The 21081-nt window shown below is 34.5% G+C and overlaps 2 protein-coding genes across 5 annotated transcripts in view; one reads left to right on the top strand and one right to left on the bottom strand.

Moving 5' to 3' along the window:
- The window catches only part of LOC126975738 (zinc finger protein 573-like), a 358061-nt gene that overhangs the window by 283995 nt on the left and 52985 nt on the right, over positions 1 to 21081 (bottom strand). The window lies entirely within an intron of this gene.
- The window catches only part of LOC126975737 (Fanconi anemia group J protein homolog), a 115597-nt gene that overhangs the window by 67826 nt on the left and 26690 nt on the right, over positions 1 to 21081 (top strand). For all 3 annotated transcript variants that reach the window (XM_050823748.1, XM_050823747.1, XM_050823746.1), the window contains 2 exons: positions 11892 to 11990; positions 19825 to 19975. In XM_050823748.1, the coding sequence (XP_050679705.1) occupies positions 11892 to 11990; positions 19825 to 19975 (250 nt within the window). The remainder of the gene's footprint in view (positions 1 to 11891; positions 11991 to 19824; positions 19976 to 21081) is intronic.

The raw sequence follows: 21081 nt of genomic DNA, 5'->3' as shown, positions 1-21081 counted from the left end.
CTATAAGAGTTCGTTTTTCTTTGAGAAGTACAAACCAATAACGTATATAATTAGTATTTACTCCAATATATGCTAAGACCAGTACTTACAATGAAAATAAGGATAGATATTATCTCCACCATTAAGGTAGTTTTTGCATAGAATTCATAATTTAAAAAAAGCATATGATAATCGAATTATATCAAAGCTAATGCCAACACTGTCTCATACAACTGTGCAGCACTTTTGAGTTTGTTTGCTTTGGTACTTACATTCCCAGTGTGTTTTTTTGCTACTTATTAATATAAAGCTGTTAGCTTATATTTTTAGTTTACGTATATTTTATCCTATAAAACTAACCTTTTGCCTTTAGACGAGTAATTCTGGTACATAGTATTACAATAGATAAATTCAAATGTCTTAAAATTTAGATATAATTTTGTATTTACCTTTTTTGTTAATTTTGGTATATATATATTATTATATAAACAATGTCGGAGATGATAAAAATAATCTCCTATAGTCCACTTCTCTCATTTTCTCGCTTCTAACAAGAATTATAACTCATATCAGATTAAAACATAAAACGCAAGCTACGGCGGTCTATGACGATCTTCCAATATGTTCAAGCATGGCCTTGAAGCTACTGTTCATAGCGTTTGAAATATAGGGAAACTCGAGTAAGTATCACTTTAATATTGCTGATGAGCTATAAAAAAGTCCGTCGGATTTCGAAAATGAGGGTGTCAAGAGCACTAGGGCGGTTGTGCTTTTTCGCCGCGCTTGTCACTTGCGGCGTGCGGGTTGCGGGGTGGGGGGTGGCGCTCGCTCGACACTGCGGGCGTCGAAAGCGGCGTCCGGGCGACGTTGCCATGGCGACGGCACCCCGGCGACCCCACACCGACACCACCCCATAAACAACGACACACGGCCCACGATTGCTCACTTATATACTACATAGGGGTGTCGCTACATAAGACGGTCAGTGTAAATAACGCGGAGATAAGTTGCGAGGGCTTAATGGAATAGGGAACGGGCGCCTTGCTCGCTCGCTATTGATACGGGTATTGGGGTTAATTGGATATTTTATTATAATACCGTAGGAATTCTTCTGGGATTTTGTGGAATTCACGGTAGCTATATTCGTGAGCGTATTACTTCCATCCAAAATTTATTAATTTCCTAAACCTGAAAATGCATAATTTTTGTGAGAATTACTTTTGATAATTATTTTATATCTATAAAACAAAAATGGCGCACACTATTCCACAATTTTAAAAAGTTTGAAACTAGTAATTCATGAATTGTTAATAATTAATTAAAGTATTATAAAATGTGTTATTTAAAATAAAAATTACAGGGCATTTTTGATCAATGATCGAATTGAAAAATGATTATTATCTTAATATTCACGCCATCTATTGAGTGACTGCGTACATAATAATTCAGCTGATTTATTTTACCGTAGATAGCCTTATAAACCTAATATTATAATAATAACTTTTGGAACATCTTTATTTAACTTATAATATCGACACCTCAGTTCCAAAGAGTACTAACAAAATTCAAAAACAACTCGAGTTGTTAGTGTATGAATTATTTATTTATAAAAATAAGGGACGAGACGAGCAGGACGTTTAGCTGATGGTAATTGACACGACCTGCCCATTACAATGCAGTGCCACTCAGGATTCTTGAAAAACACCAAAAATTCTGGGCGGCACTACAATTGCGCTCGTCACCTTGAGACATAAGATGTTAAGTCTCATTTGCCCAGTAATTTACTAGCTACGGCGCCCTTCAGACCGAAACACAGTAATGCACACATAATACACATAATTGCTTCACGGCAGAAATAGGCGCCGTTGTGGAAAACGATAATATCCAAAACTAATGGAAGTAAGAACTAAACTCACTTATCGACTAGTTTCTCTTTGGTATAATGGTGGGTTAAAATTGTTCCATAAAGGATATGGTACAATTTCTCATACTTATTTCAAACTTACTGAATTATAGACAAATTGTAAACTTTGGAACTGAGGTGTTGATGTATACTAATTAAACAATAAATGAAAAGACCAATAAGTTAATATTATTTATTTTCTATTATCAGGCCAAGATCTTTTTCCAGGTGTTTAATTAGTTACTAGATCAATACTGCTTGAGGTTTCTCTCGTTGTTGACATGAAGGAGTATCTCTCAACTATCGAATGAGCTCAAAATATCTGATTGCAGTTTTTTCTAAGCCCTCCGCTGTGGTTGTCTGAAAAATAGCATATTTCAAAATTAAACTTAATGTAATGTTCATCGTTTGCTCTCGAGTGAAACAACCAATCTTTACTATGTAGCACTACACCCGGACACGTCCACACGCAACCAATAGCCGATTAGAACTGGCCTTCCGCTGTAATGTGCATTCGTTATATAGCACTCAACGTCACACGGTTCATGTCACTGTCGATGTCGAGACAGTGACAATGATAGTTAACACATACTCTGTTAAGACTAGATGTCAGTACACTACACTTAACACTTGTTATATTACTACTGTAGATCATGTACAAGTTGGCCTGTCACACTAATGGTCCAGTACCAACAAACAAGATGTATCTCCTTGGGTTATTACACATTTCTACCAATAGAGGCCACAAACTTTGACCGCATCTAATAGCCTACACCAGGGGTGCTCAAACGGTTGATCGCGAGTGCTTTTTGAGTCGATCTCGAGAAATAAATCCGGTATAATAAACTAAAATCGGTAATAACGTACCATCTTATGAAAGGTATGATCAGGACATGCAGTGTCACGCTTCAACATCCAAAGTCACTATTTAGTTAAGCTTAAAACTTTACAACGCGTTTGTTTTGCAAGAACCAATAAACTCGCAATTTTGAATAATAATTATGAGTTTTTTCATTGACATAAGAGTAGACCTACACCTACCTTGACTAAAAAAATGCATATTTTGCGCAAAACTAATATCTATGTCATCGTGACACTCTACCTAGACGACAATCCATCATCACACATACTTAAAGCCTCTCAGAGCCGATCGATCGTAGTCTAACAATTTTGAGGTAGATCGCCCGCATTTCAAGCTTGAGCACCCCTGGCCTAAACATATGATCGGATTTGGTACAGCCGAACCATTGGACGCGGTCTGGTAGCGGACTATATTCGATGGTATGTCACATTGTTCATCGCACAAAATTATTGTTATACCGTCCGGACAGTATCGTGTACTACGCCGGAGCAAAAGGTGCGATGCGCCCAACGGACCGTTCGATGGTCCAGCCGTACCAAAAAAGACCATGTGTTTAGACTATAATCTTAAGTTTAGATCACGGCCAAAATTTTAATACTTTATTTGAACATCTAAATCAGAAGTTCCCATCGAGGTCGAGACCAATATTCATGTCACGGCTGGATTTAAGATGGGAGTCACGAGAATTCCTCTCATGGTAAAAATTGGTTTACAACACATTTTTTTATTGAATATTCTTAGGTCCATCATCATATTCAGTTATTGTCTCTCTTTTACCACAACTAGTGGCTAAGCAGCGCGTTAGTGATGGAGGAGTGGTGTTATAACTCAAGTTTGTACATAAAAAACACTGCTTATTACATTAAAAAACTTGTCAACACGCGATATTGTGCCAGATCTTCACCAATTATTAAATATTTTATAATGAGTCTTAGTATACCGCTATTATAGTACAGTCGCCAAATAGCGTCCCCTTTTTGTAAAAAAAATTTGAAAAAAGTATGACAAAAGTGAAATTTTTAAAATATTTTTTAAGCGCCTATTACCATCCCGGGGATGAAATTGAGATCACAGTAAGTAAGTTACATAATCAATCAATACTGAGATTGTATCTTTAACAATAATTATAATCATTGGTATGGTTAATGTAATATTAATTTTCAAATCAGATATCCAGAAGTAAATTTTGTATCGCGTCATTTAGAAAAAAGTAACCGACGGGGACGTAATTAGGCGATTGTACTGGAAAACATTAAGGTCTTTGGGTCACCGGACCAAACTAACTCAAAAATCACTGCTCATAATAGTCGTCCAAAAAAACATACGCACAATTATCATTCGGTCGTCAAAGTATTCCCGTATATGCAGCGAACTCCTGCCGTTCTCTTCTGCCTGTGTGTGAATCAGCTTGTTGCCGGCTATTTCTATTTTGGCTCGGACCTGATTTCAACACGAAAATATTACATCGTCGAGCCGAGCGTGGGGCTTACGTTTGTCCTTCCGAAATCGGGAAGTGCCCTTTGGCACTAGATCTTTCATATACACCAAAATAGAAATTAGATTACGCCCTGACCAAGTTCTGACCCTCATTTCGTTTACAAGATGGTTTATTTTGCATGGTCTTATAGCTTGTTTCGATAGCTTTCTTATACATTCTCTCATATCATCCTAATTTTAACAGGCCGCTGTGCGCGCAAAATTCGCACGGGGGCACTTGCCGATTACGGAAGGTTAACACTTGAGCCTATAATCAACAAACTACTGCTGATTGCATTTTCTCCAGATTTAAAACTAGACCCAAACTGGACTTATCTATACTCCTTCTACGGTCATGTGCTCGGAATTTATCCGGAAGTATCAACCCCAGATAGGAACCGAACCCGTTACGTTTTTATCGCAAGGCAAATACATTTATATAGTCTATATAAAAGGATACTAACTAACCCTGATTACTAAGCTAGAGGTCCCGGGTTCGAATCCCGGTAGGTGCAATCAATCAATGATGAATATGGATGTTTGTTTCCGAGTCATAGATGTTTATATGTATTTATGTATGTTTAAGTCTAAGTATATTGTATTAAATATATCGTTGTCTTGCACCCATAGTACAGGCTATGCCTAGTTTGGGGCAAGATAATTTGTGTAAAAGTGTGTCAATATTATTATTATTATATTTTGATATGGACAGAGTTTTGTGATAAGCATATCGTTAGGCTCAGTAATAAGTGTTTCTATTTGAATTGATTGTAGGTTTTGCAAAAATACGATTAGTTATTTTTTCAGAATCGAAGGGAGGGACTATGTTAGACATTTATATGATAAATACAATCTACTGAAATCATACAGAATACCTCAATATATTAAAGTGATATACTTTCTCCCAGTGATAAATAGTTATTTAAACTACATCAAAGGGGGAAAAATACTCACCACAACTCTATAACATAAAATTAATGAATACATACTAATTATAATATTATATTGTTAATTTGTTTTTGTGCTGATTTTTTATTCAATTATATTCATTATTCTTCAAGAAACATACTATTAATATTTTTTTTATATTTAAGTATGTATATTCTGGAACGTTCTACCAACTGGTATATTTTTTTTATAATAATATTATTGACTCACTTTAACACATTGTCAAACACAAATATAGACGAAGCCTATACTATAGGTGAATCCTTTAATATAGGTGTACACCTTACACCTATATGAAAGGATTACCTATTACCTATGACCTATGGAAAGGAGGACACATATTTAACACAATATACGTACATAAACATACATGAATATACATCTGTATTCGTCATATAAAACTTTGCACCAACCTGGATGTGCCCTAACCACTGAGACTTTTGGGTCACAATGAGGTGATATGAGATGTTCATATTTTTCCGAGACTGCGACTAGTTAAACCCAGACAGCTATGTGAAGTCTTATAATTGACAGCCTTAAAATGACGTTTCAAAGGCTGTCACATATTTATTGTAACGTGTAAGTATCGATTTCTGTCTAAATATTCAAAGTACAAAAGCCATATTCATATTCATATTTTTGTCTACCCACATATTTACACGAAATACAAAGTATTGTAAAGGCCAATTACCACATCAAAACAACAACACATTCATCGATATACCTTCACGCCGTCTGGCTTCACTTCATCGAACTCCTCACCAGGAGTGAAGATGATGCTGGAGCTGATCAGCGCAGATCTGAAGCTCAGGGTGTAGGTGCCGGACTCGTCTTTTGTCAACACCAGCGTGGGCCGCAAATTCAGAGCTGCCTTCCGCGCCAAATACCCCTTACCTGATTGAAGCTATTAAATCACAACTCGAACGACAATTTTTCTTTATTTCGACACGATTTAGTATTTTACATATCAATGGGTTATATCCATAAACTTCTTATACTACCGTAATAGAGGAACCCTGTGTGAAAGACAGATAACTTTCCTTACATAAAAACCTAGGTATAAGAAAGAGACTGAATAGATGAAGACGATGGATAAGTTTTGAAACAATTTAGTGTCCATTAGTCTCCTGTCAAATTGGACCGCGTTTTAATTTTAGTGTTTTTGTCGTTATTGTTCTGTGTTTTAACGCGTATTAATTGAAAAATATTATGGTGTCTTGTTCTGTAGTAGATTGTGTTGTTACAATTAGCAATAATTCAAATAAAGACACTTTTCTGGGAAATGCTTATTCTTCAATACTACTTCCATGATGTTTATTTTCGTAGAACATAATAGCTGTAATAAGAGCGAGTATCGCGACATTTTGGAGTCGATTGCGCAGCTCAAAAAATAAAATCCTCACGGCTATATGTGACGATATATCTGATCACATGGAGAGTAACAAAAAATAAATTGGACTTGTAATTAATATTAGGTTAATAATAATTAATATTATCTTTACATTTTTATATTTTGGACACCACACCCTTATACAGTGATGGTTTTCTAGTTTTTGAGTTTACTTTTAATTAGAATAAAGAATTAATGTGTTTAACTATGCGACGTAATTGGCCTGAAATAAAAGAATTATTATTATTAATATGCACTAAAACACTAAATATTACATTTCTATTTTCTGAGATTATAATCATTTAACAAAATAGGTGTTGGATAATAAAATATTGTATACGTGAATTGACGCCGTTTAAAAATATATGCCATAGGTAAAGACCAAAAGAAAAATACTACACCCTTCACTACCTCACTGACACATCTGTAAAACTAGCACATATGAAGATTTTAAATTAAGTCTCGCCGAAATGAGGTGAGTGTCTGTCTATTACGCTAGTATACTAAGTTTATGGTTATATCAATGACATTCCATACATATAGACATATAATACATGTCGTATATAAAAACAAAACCGAAATATGGACATGACACAAATCTCACCATAATAGGCTTCTATATTTATACACTGCCGCATTTACTCCAGTTGTTTAAAATATTCTTACTCAATAAGCAGCAATGTAAAACATTTATTCAGCTTAGGTTCTATTCTGACAGTGACAGTTGATACACGAGTAAGGAGAAAAGTGTGCTAACATTGTCTTTAAGCACAGACTGCGAATGATATGTCCTTATACTTCCTTCACTCACCTATAAATATGAGGTAATCCTCGAAGTTCTCCTCTCCCACCTGCACAAATTGCTTACACAAATATTGTTGCATTATTGAACACCACACTTAACTTATCTCTATGTTATCGCTACGTTCGTTGTAGCACTACGAACAATAGACGGAGTCTGAACAGTATGTAGGGTTTCAAGAATTCAAGAATATAGGTTCTTTTTCTCGATATTCTCAGTCTGTTATTAATAAACGCGAAGTAAGGTTATTCCAAGTTTAAAACTTTTTCGGAGTTACAAATAAACATGGTATAAATTTATACCTGAGAATAAACCAAGTACTCGTATATGCAAAATGTTTGCTATATCGCTGACAACACTGTCTATACAATGATAATTCGGAGTTTTCTGATGGTCAAGCAGCCTTGCAAATTAACACGGGAAACGTTATACTACGTCCAAATAAACCAGTCATAAGCAAAATGTTTATCTGTAAATATTTTGCATATGCTGGGTTTATTCTCAAGTATAACTTTAAACTAAGTTTATTTCTAAGACCACTTGACCTATCTTATCTTTGTAATTTTAAACTTGGAGTAACTTTACACTGCGTTTATTAATTAGACAGTAAAGATTTATTTTAATTTTTTTTTCTTAAAATTATCACTATGCGTCCGTTTTGAATCACATTTCTTTTTCAATTATATTATTATTGATTTACGTATAATATTATCTATCTATCTATATATATAAAAATGAATTGCTGTTCGTTAAAACTCTTTCGTCTCGCTAAAACTCGAGAACTGCTGGACCGATTTGGCTAATTTTGGTCTTGAATTATTTGTGGAAGTACAGGGAAGGTTCAAAAGGCGAATAAATTGGAAAATGCTGCTAAATTAAATATAAACAACTAAATTTGTTTTTCCTTTGTTGTGTCCATACATAATTTCTATGAGTGGATTTATTGACGCACGGTTTGACAGTTCTGCTGTGAAATAATTTCATTACGACAGCAGAGTGCATATTTTAGTAATTTTTGATGTTATGATATATTATTGACAAATTCATATAAAAACATTATTTTATTTATTATATACAGAACAATGTCTGTCGGGTCAGCTAGTTGATTAATAAATACAAATAATTGAACTCCTACTTAAAAAAGAACTAGTGTGGTTTTGTGAAACCAATATGCAGTTGAAATTTTTTTTTCACAAAAAAACATATTAATGTCAGCATAATAATTGAAAGAGAAAATAAAACTAATTTATATATTAATTGTGCTTTACGTATTCGTAAAATAAAAATATACTATAGACTACTCGGTCAATCTGACTTGAAAGTGTAGTTGAAATTAGTGATTCAGCTTCACATCTACCCCGCGCATGGCTGCGATGGCTTCGTGACGGAAAAAATATTACACGTGGCCTGATCGAAAATTCGTAAGACAGTCGTTGGAATAATTGATGATACTTGATTTTTCTGAGAGATAAACTTTTTAGTGTAAAATAATTGTAATAGTTCTGAAGTGTTAAATTTATGTTATATAAATTGTCATTTTTGTGTACAATATCGCAATAAATGAATATTGTATTTAACCACATAAACGCTAGTACTTTTATACTGATAAATAAAGCAATTCGTGTGAAATTATTCCCTAACCATTCCAAAATATTCAAAAATGTACAACGTTAATGTTCAAGTTATCACTTCTGCCTGCACTCCTGAGTGCAATCCCTGATTTTTTTTATTATAGACCCCATCCGCCAAGCCCGTACTGTGCGGTATGGAACTTGGTTCCATATTAAGGGTATGACAAGGTGTTAATGGTACCTAAGCATACAGGGCTACGACTAGATATTATCAATAAACGATGAGAGTGAAGAAAATTACTAGAAGCCACAAATTTTTTTGAAGTTGTACTTATGTCTACTTAACCACAACCAATGGACGATAACTAAATTAATTTCAATATATAATTACAATTTATATGCAAGTTTAAAAAAAAATTGTTATGTTTTTAGTGATAACCCTCACTTCTAGGATTAATACACAAATAAAATTTGAAAAACAAAATTTTATGAACGATGCCGAACCAACTGAGCTAACCGTTCGAGTACCGCCTCGCTAAAAAGCCACAACATGAGAGTTGAACAAAGTAAACAGAATTTTGTAGCGAGGCGGTACTCGAACGGTTAGCTCAGTTGGTTAGAGCACGGGCACGGAACGCCGGTGGTCGTGGGTTCGAGTCCCGCATCGTTCATAAAATTTTGTTTTTCAAATTTTATTTATGTAAAAAAATTCTCTCTAATTGTTTAAAAATAATTTAATGATATTTAATTACACGTTCTTTAACTACATCATGCGGTATAATAATATTTTCATTGGTCGTATTTAAAACCTTCTTTATTACAATATTGTTTATTCTACAAACGTAAAATAGCACGAGGAATAATTTTTATACGAAATTTTGTTTTCTTTCAGGAGGCCTTTGTCCAGCAGTGGACGGCTTCCGGATGATGGTGATGACGCCAAAAAAGCGTAACTTCTTGCGCGCGTTCATATTGCGTACTTATGTTACACACACTTTTTTATTTTATAGTAAGAAGTGACTAGATGAGCTAGATGTGAAAACTCAAATTCCGGAACTTAAATTAAAAGTGTTAAGAGTCACTAAAATATAGTTGCCATTAGCCAAAATATTGGTACTCTTATCTTTATCACTTCGCTGTCTGTATATTTATATGTCTATTGATTACGATATCTTAGTGTGACTTGTTGATAACTTCTTATCACCAGCTAGCTTTTTATTTACAAATCATCAACAAATAACCTAATACAAGTAATACTTCCTTAGCTGTTTTATTTTAAATAATATAATAAGCAGTTTGAATAATAAATTTTAACATAAAAACAACAGACTTCAAAAAACTATTCCAAAACAATAGACAACATATGCACTAATAATTAAAAAAATGCGTATTTTTATACAGTCTACCTAATTCTATTTACAATTATTGTTAATATTAACCGACTTCAAAAAAGGAGGAGGTTCTCAATTCGTCGGTATGTTGTTTTTTATGTTTGTTACCTCAAAAGTTTGGACTGGGTGAACCGATTTTGATATTTTTTTTTATTTGAAAGCTGGTGCCATTGCAATTGGTCCAGATCTAACAATGGCAACCATGACAAAACCATAAAAGTCTTTAATTTGCTATAAGTATGTGCGCGACAAATTTACGAATAACTCAATAACGCGTAACCGATTTCGATAATTATTTTTTTTATTAGAAAGGATATACTTCAAAGGAAGATTGGTTAGGTTCTGATTATGGGATCCTTGACAAAGTATCGGAACTCTTCAACTCTTAGGAGCAAATTAACGATAGGTACTCGGCATAATCTTTTATATGATATTTAACGTCAGTATGGTAAAGTTATTGTGGTGTATTCTTGTTGTGTATTCTGCAAACAGTAAGTAGTTTATGGAAATTTTGTCTGTGTGTTTGTATGTATGTACCGTTAAAACTCTGAAGGCTACTGCATACATTTAATTCTTAAAATATAACATTTTATTCTAAAAATATATCATAGAAAATTTTAGCGACAATTTGTCAACGTAAAAATTGATAAATTAATGTCGATATATATAATAATAATATATTTAATCCAGGGAGCCAATGTGATGTATTATATCCTATGGTATATTGCTATGGGGCAACGCTGCCGATATTAATACAATATTTGTGCTGCAGAAGAGAGCTATTCGCGCTATTTATAACCTAAGTCCTAAAGAATCATTGAGAGCAAAATTAAAAAAAAATAACATCTTGACTGTTGCTTCTCAATATATTATTTATAATGTTATGTATCTACATAGGCACATAAGTGAAATTGCTAGTAACTGTCATAACCATAACGTTAACACCAGGAACGGACAAACTTATAATGCCTCCTACTCGGGTAAGCTGAGATGCTTTTACAACAAGATCTCAGAAGATGTTCAAAAAAAAGTATTACGATATTCAAAATAATTTTTAAAAAACGTTTGTGTGGCAAAGGTTACTATAATATAAATGACTTTCTTAATGATACCACAGAGGTTGTTGCGCTCGTTCTTCTCAGGTCTGAGGCATTCTTTTTGGAATGGGTGGTAGTTTTTGACTGTCAATAAGTGATATTATATCTTATTTTGAATAAATGTGGAGAAAATTGGATGTGTGGCGGTACATTTCCACGTACTACTAAGCTATGGAATGAGCTTGTGCGGTGTTTCCGGGACGATACGACATGGGTACCTTCATAAAAAGCGCGTACACCTTCCTTAAAGGTCGGGCAACGCTTCTGTGATTCCTCTGGTGTTGTAAGAGAATGTGGGCGGCGGTGATCACTTAACATCAGGTGAACCGTACACTCGTTTGTCCTCCTATTTCATAAAAAAAAAAAATTGAATCTGATCCCCACGCTCACCAGACAATTAATGGAGATACAAGTTGTTGGTCATTAAAAAAGAGACAATATTGAAATATTTATATTTCTTAACTTGTTTAAGGTAAAAAAACAATCTACAGTGATCCAGACGAAGGAGGCGACACTACTGCTGTTTGCGGCAGCAGCAAACGTCAGGAGCCACTCAACGACAGCGGTGAAGGTACACTCTTTCCCGCATCTTTTTTACAGTCATTAATACAATCCTCAGGGGTATTCGGGATGAAATGTACCCTGTTCCTTCTCGTACCACGGATATAGATATGTGTGTGCGTGCGTGGTTAAGATATGAATATTATTGCGAAATAAGTTGTGGCTAAATCAATATGCTGACATTCCTGGACACGATGTTCTGCAGCTGGGGGCCCCCGCTAGTCCTTTAGAAACTCCTGGTGCGTGCGACTTCCTGCGAGGTGCGTAGAAAAAAGGTTTTTTGCGATGCGTTACACTGAGACCTTCTTGATTATATATTTGACCAGTGATTAAGTCTTCTGAAGGTTAAGGTTAAGTCTTGATTAATTATATTATGATTATATATATGCGTATGTGACGATTTGCGTGAGAACTATATTACTCAGTGACAATTTTTTGCTATATACAACTGTGATTATGTTAACGTCACAGATGACAATGCGTCGGTTGTCTATGGTATTTCTTTGTCTACGGGAATCGTCGACCATAAATCAGCCACAACTAAATAACATTAAAAATAATAATTGCGGCGCATCCAATAGATATAGTAGAATAGAAAAAGAAAGATAGTCGCGAAATAAATAAGATTGAAAAGCACTGCACTGCACTATAATAACCTAGTGTCGTTGTGTTTCTAGCACCTATTTTTATCAGGCTGGAAGCATTTCTCTTCCAAATTCTGACTTTTAATAAGTGTCTAAACAACGTTTGAACAAAAAAAAATCATTTGAATAAATATAAGTCACAGTAAAGCGTGGCCGGACTATTATTTTGATAGAAAGACACGCATAAAATAGCGCTTCCCAGAAACAACGGCACAGGGAACAACTAGTCATAAAAAGTCTCATATCAAAATAAACGCAAGTCATCTAAAATGGCGTGGAGCGATGACAATGACTCCATTACTGAGATTAAGTCGCGTCCCCTCCCTAATGAGAGTATTGAGCTTCCCCCCTCACGATCCCACCGCCCGACGCACCAACTAACCACCTCACTAGTTCACCATTCAAACTCAACCACCGTCACGTCACTAAATATTGTAGATGTTTTGTATTTAGACGGATACGCTTTACGCACTCTGCCTTATATAACACTAGCTGCGCCCCGTGTTTTCTCCCTTGCATAATATATTTTTCACTTCTCATGTTCTGAAATTGCTTATTTGTGCACGATATAGGCTGCACAAAATCGATTTTTGTGCACAAGTGCTTAACTTATACAGCCAAACACAATAAAAAGTTCAGAGATAGAATTTGTTATTTTATAATATTTACTTTAATTTATTTGCCTCATGTGTTTTTAAGACATAAAATATATCAAAATTTAAATTAAAATACGGTAGGTTCCTTAATTAATTAAAAAAATATATATTACAAAATTAATTGAATAGTAGGCTGTATAGGTCTGGAGCCCAAGCCTAATATCGATGTCGTAAGATTTTAAAAATGGCGGCGGGAAACAGGTCTTGTTTTTTCGTGCGTTTACTAATTTCTTCAAATTTGCTAAAATTGTTAAAAATGTCCATGTTATACTACTGTTTTATTTCCTCGCAATCGAAATGAAAAGCAGAGTTTATAACTCGTCTACAAAACAGTTTTATCCTCGACATTACTATCAGCCAAGCTAAAAGTCTCTGATAAAAATGGTTCGTTTTGTGCACTCGTTGTAAAAGTCTACTATTTATTAGTCTTTAGCAGTGATAATTAGCAGTTACAGGAGATTTTAATATAAACTTGCTTGAACCTTCGGCCAATTATTGTACTAGCCTTAAAAATTTATTTCAAAGTTTTAATTTGTTCAATTTATTTTGGGAACCTACTAGAATCACTTCTACAACAGCAACCTGTTTAGATAATATTTTTACAGATGTTACTATTACTAGTAAACTCATAATTAATAATCTTCAGTCCGACCATTGTGGGCAACTTATAAAAGTAAATACAAGATTGGACAATGTCAGACCAAAAAAGGTGACGATTATACCAGTTACGGATAGCCGTCTTGAGAGGTTTAGAAATAATTTGGTAAATACGATACCATTTTGGCACTGTGGTGAAACTGCTAATTTTCACTATAACTTAGTCTTCAATTCCTTCTGTGAGGAATTTGACAGGATTTTTACTCCAATAACGGTGACAGTAATCATCAAACATTGTTTTAATGATTGGGCAACAATGGGTATCCACAAAAGTCGTAAACGCTTATTAGGACCTTTATTATGAGAAACATTACAATAATAGTGAAGAATTTAAAATATATGTAAAAAAATACTCCAAGCTCTTTAAAGTAGTTTGTCATGAAGCGAAAACACGTTTCATTGCAGATAAAATTAAAAACAGTAATAATAAAGTAAAAGCGACTTGGAGTGTAATTATCAATGAAACTGGTAGATCGAATTGCCGTAACACCTCTATCTGTTTAAATATTAATAATCGCGTTATAAATTCGGAAATAGAAATTGCAAATGAATTTGATAAATACTTCTCCGAAATCACGATTGTCACGACCAAAGACCTTAACTCTTCGCCAAAAGCAGCATATGATATGCTTAAATTACACGTACCAGTATCTTCCACTGATTTGAAATTTAAGTATGTTACAGTTAGCGATATAATAAAAATCTTCAAATTAATTAACCTAAAAAATACAAAAGACCTATGGGGCCATTCGACTAATATTGTAAAATACATACTTGACATTATAGCACCTGAATTAGCAATAATATTTAATGAATGCATAGATGAGGGTGTGTTCCCTGACCTCATGAAATACAGCAAAGTTATACCTTTGTTTAAATCGGGCAGTTCTTTTGACCCTGCTAATTTCAGACCTATTTCAGTGCTGCCTGTTTTTAGTACAATTTTTGAAAAACTTTTGCTTCAACAGCTACAAATGCATTTTTGTAAATTAATGAACAAAAATCAGTTTGGTTTCACTTGGGGCTTATCAACAATTAATGCGGCTACTAGACTCATTGAGCACATCTTTGACGCCTGGGAAGAGTCACAGGATGCATTGGGCATTTTTTGTGATTTGTCAAAAGCATTTGACTGCGTCCACCATGAAACTTTACTCCTAAAACTAAAGCATTATGGAGTGAAAAATAGAGCCCTAAATCTGTTAAAATCATATTTAAGCGAAAGAGTTCAGATAGTCGATGTAAATGGCAAACGGTCTTCCGGTAAACCTGTGGGAATAGGTGTTCCACAGGGTTCTATTCTCGGTCCTTTCTTGTTTCTTATATATATTAACGATCTACCGTTTGTGGTAGATGATAGCCATGAGATTGTATTGTTTGCTGATGATACTTCACTTATTTTTAAAGTGAAGCGACGTGCAGATATTGATGACGAGGTAAGGAATGCACTCTCAAAGATAGTGCGTTGGTTTGAGACGAATAATCTGCACCTAAACAGTAAAAAAACAAAGTGTTTACGGTTCATTACACCAAACACAGCGGAGGTACAAACCAATGTACTTATAAATGACCAGAGATTGGAACTTGTGGAGACTACGGTCTTCTTGGGTATCACGTTAGATAAAAAGCTTCAGTGGGGTCCACATATTACCCATCTAGCAGATAGACTCAGCTCTGCGGCATATGCAGTTAGAAAGATTAGAGAGTACACGAATGTTGCGACCGCTAGATTAGTGTACTTTAGTTAATTTTCACAGTATCATGACGTACGGTATATTACTATGGGGTCATGCTGCTGACATTGATATAGTGTTTGCACTGCAAAAGATAGCTGTTCGTGCTATATATCAGCTTGGTTATAGACAGTCTCTCAAAGAAAAATTTAAAGAAATACATATTATGACTGTTCATTGTCAGTACATTTATGAAAATTTAATATATGTTCACAAAAATCGTCACCTTTTTGCTCTTAATTGTGATTTTCATTATTATAACACTAGAAATAAGGGATTGCTTGTAACTAATTCTAGTAGGCTTCATAAGATACATAATAGATTTAAGGGTAAATGTATACACTTCTATAATAAAGTCCCAGCCACTGTTCAGGCATTATCTATAAATAAATTTAAATGTTTTATAAAAAATGGCTCCGGCGTAAATCTAATATAAATATCTAAATGATCGGACAGCCTGGGACTAGATTGTGATTATTTTATAGCGATAGAAATGACTGTACAATATTGTATATTTTTATTGAAAAGAGCGCAAAAAAAAAGAATGCTGGGAGAGTTTCTTGCGCCGCTTCTTCTCTCTCAGAGCGCCATTTGTTTCCGAAGCGGTAGTAGTATCTAGTAGTATAAGAAATGACATCAAAAAGAATTCTAAAGGAATCCATTTTGAGAAAATAAATGCTATTTATACCTTTTTACATAAAAATACTTAATTACTAAGATACATAAGTAGATATTAATTATAATGAAACCCATACCATAATTCACGTATTGGTTCAGGTGGTATACTCAATATAATACAATATGTACACATATTAGTTATTATAAGAGCTACTTACAATGTAGACACCAAAGAGGATGTAAGTACTACGTAATAAGAGGCGTGACTGCCTAAGTAAAAATTGAAATTTTAGTTTAGTATGATACGTGCTGTCATTTGACATAAGTTTGAAATAGTAGTAAATACAATTTTTTATGAATGGCGGCGAAGTATAATCCGGCTAAGTTTGAAAGCGAACAGTTGCATTAAACGTGGCGGATTTCGGCTGTCTCCGTTGTTTTCAAGATTATAGCCGTCATCTGTCAATCTATCAATGACTGCACGTTTCATACAATCGAGTGAATCGTTTTTTTCTTAAAGAGTTGCGCTAGGCTGGTTGACACAATCATATTAGACCAATGGAAGAAACAGAAATGAAAGAAGCAAAAGTAACAATATAAACAATATAGACAATTAAAGTAGTTTATTGAAAAATGTATTCAACTGACAGTTACTTCCAGAGATTAGCTTCAATATATTATTGTTAGAATAGATATAATTAAGTGGCAGATGTTTTTTTTTTATGGAATAGGAGGACAAACGAGCGTACGGGTCACCTGGTGTTAAGTGATCACCGCCGCCCACATTCTCTTGCAACACCAGAGGAATCACAAGAGCGTTGCCGGCCTTTAAGGAAGGTGTACGCGCTTTTTTTGAAGGTACCGATGTCGTATCGTCCCGGAAACATCGCACAAGGTAGCTCATTCCACAGCTTTGTAGTACGTGGAAGAAAGCTCTTTGAAAACCGCACTGTGGAGGATCGGTGTAATTAAAAATATTAAATTGACTTCAGAATATTTAGTTGAAACTTAAACGTCCTGTTAATAATAGTGGTTGTAGTATGAAATTGACGTTATATTGTAATAAGTACTTGGAATTGACGTAGAAAGTTCATTGTTTGAGATTTTTGTGTGAAACTTTTTTTAACACTGTACCTATGTAGTTCTTCTTTTAAAAATACAGTTTATGTATATTACTAGCTGACCCGACAGACGTTGTTCTGTATATAATAAATAAAATAATGTTTTATATGAATTTGTCAATAATATATCAAACATCAAAAATTACTTCGTAAAATATGCACTCTGCTGTCGTAATGAAATTGTTTCACAGCAGAACTGTCAAACCGTGCGTCAATAAATCCACTCATAGAAATTATGTATGGACACATCAAAGGAAAAACAAATTTGTTGTTTTTATTTAATTTAGCAGCATTTTCCTATTTATTCACCTTTTAAACCTTCTCTGGACTTCCACAAATAATTCAAGACCAAAATTAGCCGAATCGGTCCAGCCGTTCTCGAGTTTTAGCGAGACTAACGAACAGCAATTCATTTTTATATATTTAGATTACAATATTTTGTAAAATTAATATTATTTACTAGGAAATATTAGTTTTACAAAATTACTCATATAAAAACTAAGTTATAAATTATATGTGTTTTATATAAATGTCCATCTAACCTTTCTATGTCGTTGCTCTAAATGCACTTTTCTCTCAACTATTTTTTATTTTTCCCCGCACATATACGGGAGGTAATATATGCGAAGTGTTTGCTTAGGCTCTAGTGGCACTCGCAATTTGCGGGAGATTTATTGTTGTGTGGCCAAGTCATATATTTAAGTGGATCATTCAAACCTTAACTTAAACAAAACCTGAAGTATACTCAACCTTCATAGTGTTGTGTTCTCTGTCTGGTTCACTTGAACCATATTATGTGATATGATAGCTACATTTTGGTGATAGGTGATCACCCATAGGTGATAATAAAGCGCCACCATTTTTTAGGCTCCTTACCCCACCAGGAATCCTATTACTAATACTCCGCTGTGCGTTTGTCCGTCCATATGTATGTCAGCGGGCATTGACATTTGACATTCTAGTATATGTTAGTATTCAAATTCAAGTTTTACAATCTTTAAAACTCGGCGGACTTCTTTTTTATAATTTCATTACAATATTGCTAACTTAAAAAACTTTAAAGCACAGTTTTTATAGATTTTTTAGTTTAATTTATTAATAAAAGCGTGTTTTTTTTTTAAGTTTTTGTTAAACTTGCACTTAGTTGATTGCATTGTTGAATATTTTATTTTGGTACTTATTCGAAAATTTCCTAATAATTAGATAAATAGGTTAAAGATAATAATTGGTTGAAATTTAAAATTAACATCCTGCCATAGTATAGACGATAGATGAAAATTATATATAGATTAACAAAAATCTTATTTCGCAAATGGAATAATTTTATCATATTAATGTATTGTCATCGGTCCTCGATAAATCTACAAAGTTTGAACGTAATCGTTTAAGGTGGGTCAAAATCGTGCCTAAATGGGTTGGTTACAATAAAACATACATACAGGTGAAGCTAATAAAAAGCGTGTATAAACCAGGATTGCAAATTCCAAAATGGCCGCCGCACAAGTAAAAAGCAATATTTCTTTTACCGAAGGAATTTAAAAAAGTAACTTGTATTAAATATTTACGCGTCCGGATCTCACTTGGCTTTACTTGGAGCTAAACATTAACCCCCTTATTCATAATAGTCTGCTAACTTAAAGCATTGCTAATTCTCACTCTGTCTTCTTCTATTGACCTAAGTCAGAATGAGAAAAACACTCCCTAGCGGCTGTTTAAAGTTAGCGGACCATTATGAATAAGGGGGATTAAAGTCAGGACGCATTTTCCTTAAATTGAAAAAATCCTTAACACTATAAAAAAAATCTATTTTTGCAATTAAGTCTAAACATTATTGTGTTTCGGTGTAAATGGCGCCGTAGCTATTGAAATTACTGGGCAAATGAGATTTAACATCTTATGTCTCATTTGTAGTGCTGCTCAGAATTTTGGGTAAACCAAGAATCCTGACTTTCCACTGCATTGTAATGGGCAGGGCGTATCAACTACCACCAGTTGAACGTCCTGCTCGTCTCGTCCCTTATTATCATTAAATAATAATAACATGAGATTACCAAAAATTTTCACGTACTGGTAAAATATGACGCTGTTAGTGATATTACTGAAATTCAATATGGAAAACATTTAATAAATCTTAGAGGCCTAATAAAGGACGAAGGCTTTCAGATACGACATTTGGAATCAGAACAGATCTTTTATAAATGCGTGACTGCTAACGATATGTTGTGATCTTAAGCTGACCAATAAGGATCCAGTACCCCTCTACCGCTTACCTCAGCTGCTTAACTGAACTGTTTGCATTGCGAATATATTGGTATTAGGTGTCCACTGTGTTGTAAAGTCGGCGCTTAAAACATTTTCTTTTTGACGTCTACAAAATTATCTCATACTGAATATTTAAGAAATTTTTTACCGTAGGTTCTCCGACTAAAGGCTTGGTCACAATCCACAAGAGACGACGCCTGTATAGTAGTGAGGTGGAAGACTCAAAAGCCAAAAGTGGTGAACCACCTTCAACACCGGATAAGAAAATTCAAGTATCGGAACCGACCACTCCTGAAGAAGTCAGGTAATTGTTTGATGATTGTTCGTTTACAAACTATGCATGAATGCTTGATAATCGGTAATGTTTTTGCGAATATTATGCCGCCTCTTCACAATCGGCTATTAAAGGCGATTACACGCGAGCACGATCGTGTGGAGGACTTATTCGCTTCTAGTCGCCGATCATCGTCTATAATCGTCATAGCGATCGCGGCGCTCGGGTGACTCGACGGTTTTTCGGGACGCATTATAGGGAATTCGCGTGAAGTTGCGTGCGTGTGTCCACACGATCGCCGGTCATTCATTCACTGGAGGACACTTTATAGTAAGCCAAGCCGAAGCTACTTCACGGCGTTGTCTTGTTTTCCTGTTATTTACATGGCGCAAGAACGTTACAATGACAACTGGATGGTCAAATGAATAAAAATTTAAATTCTTAGAAATTAATCAGAACTACCTATGAATATGGAATCCCAAACATAAATATTGTATACTTAGTATTTAAATTAATGCACGCAATGTAGCAGCAGCTATAAACTCCACGTCCATCTTGAAGGACTGCCGCTCAATAAATAATCACGATCGATGGATGCTTACACGATGATCAACGATTTACTTGCCGATGACAGACGATCATACAAGTAACCATCATTGCCGATAGTGGAGAGGAGGCTTTATGAAAGAGTAAAATATGTGACAGATTATACAAAACTCATGCATGAAACACCAAAGTCACGCTATTCTATTATGTTGTGATTATTGTTTAGTTTTAGACTGTGCATGAAAGGTTGGATATTGTACCTATTATAGATGTTCTTACAGGGGCGTAGCTACCGCCATATTAATTATACGGGGTCCCGACGTGCGTAAGCAAAAATCAATAAAAACTGATGCTGCTGGCCGAAAAAACGGCAAGGAAACGGCAATGTTTAATTTGAATTGTTTGGAATAAATTTTGGAAAAAGTGATCAATAGATAATTATGATGAATAAATATTTCTTTTAATTTTAAGCAAACATTTTTTTTTTACTTTGTGAGAAATCTTTACCCTTCATAAGGGCCACCCAAGTATATTTTTATACGAGGCCCCGCCAAGGAACGCTACGCCACTGTGTTCTTATTAAATTATGC

This window comes from Leptidea sinapis, chromosome 37 (genome assembly GCF_905404315.1).
Source record: "Leptidea sinapis chromosome 37, ilLepSina1.1, whole genome shotgun sequence".
Classification (NCBI taxonomy): domain Eukaryota; kingdom Metazoa; phylum Arthropoda; class Insecta; order Lepidoptera; family Pieridae; genus Leptidea; species Leptidea sinapis.
This window is presented reverse-complemented; position numbering and strand designations above follow the sequence as displayed.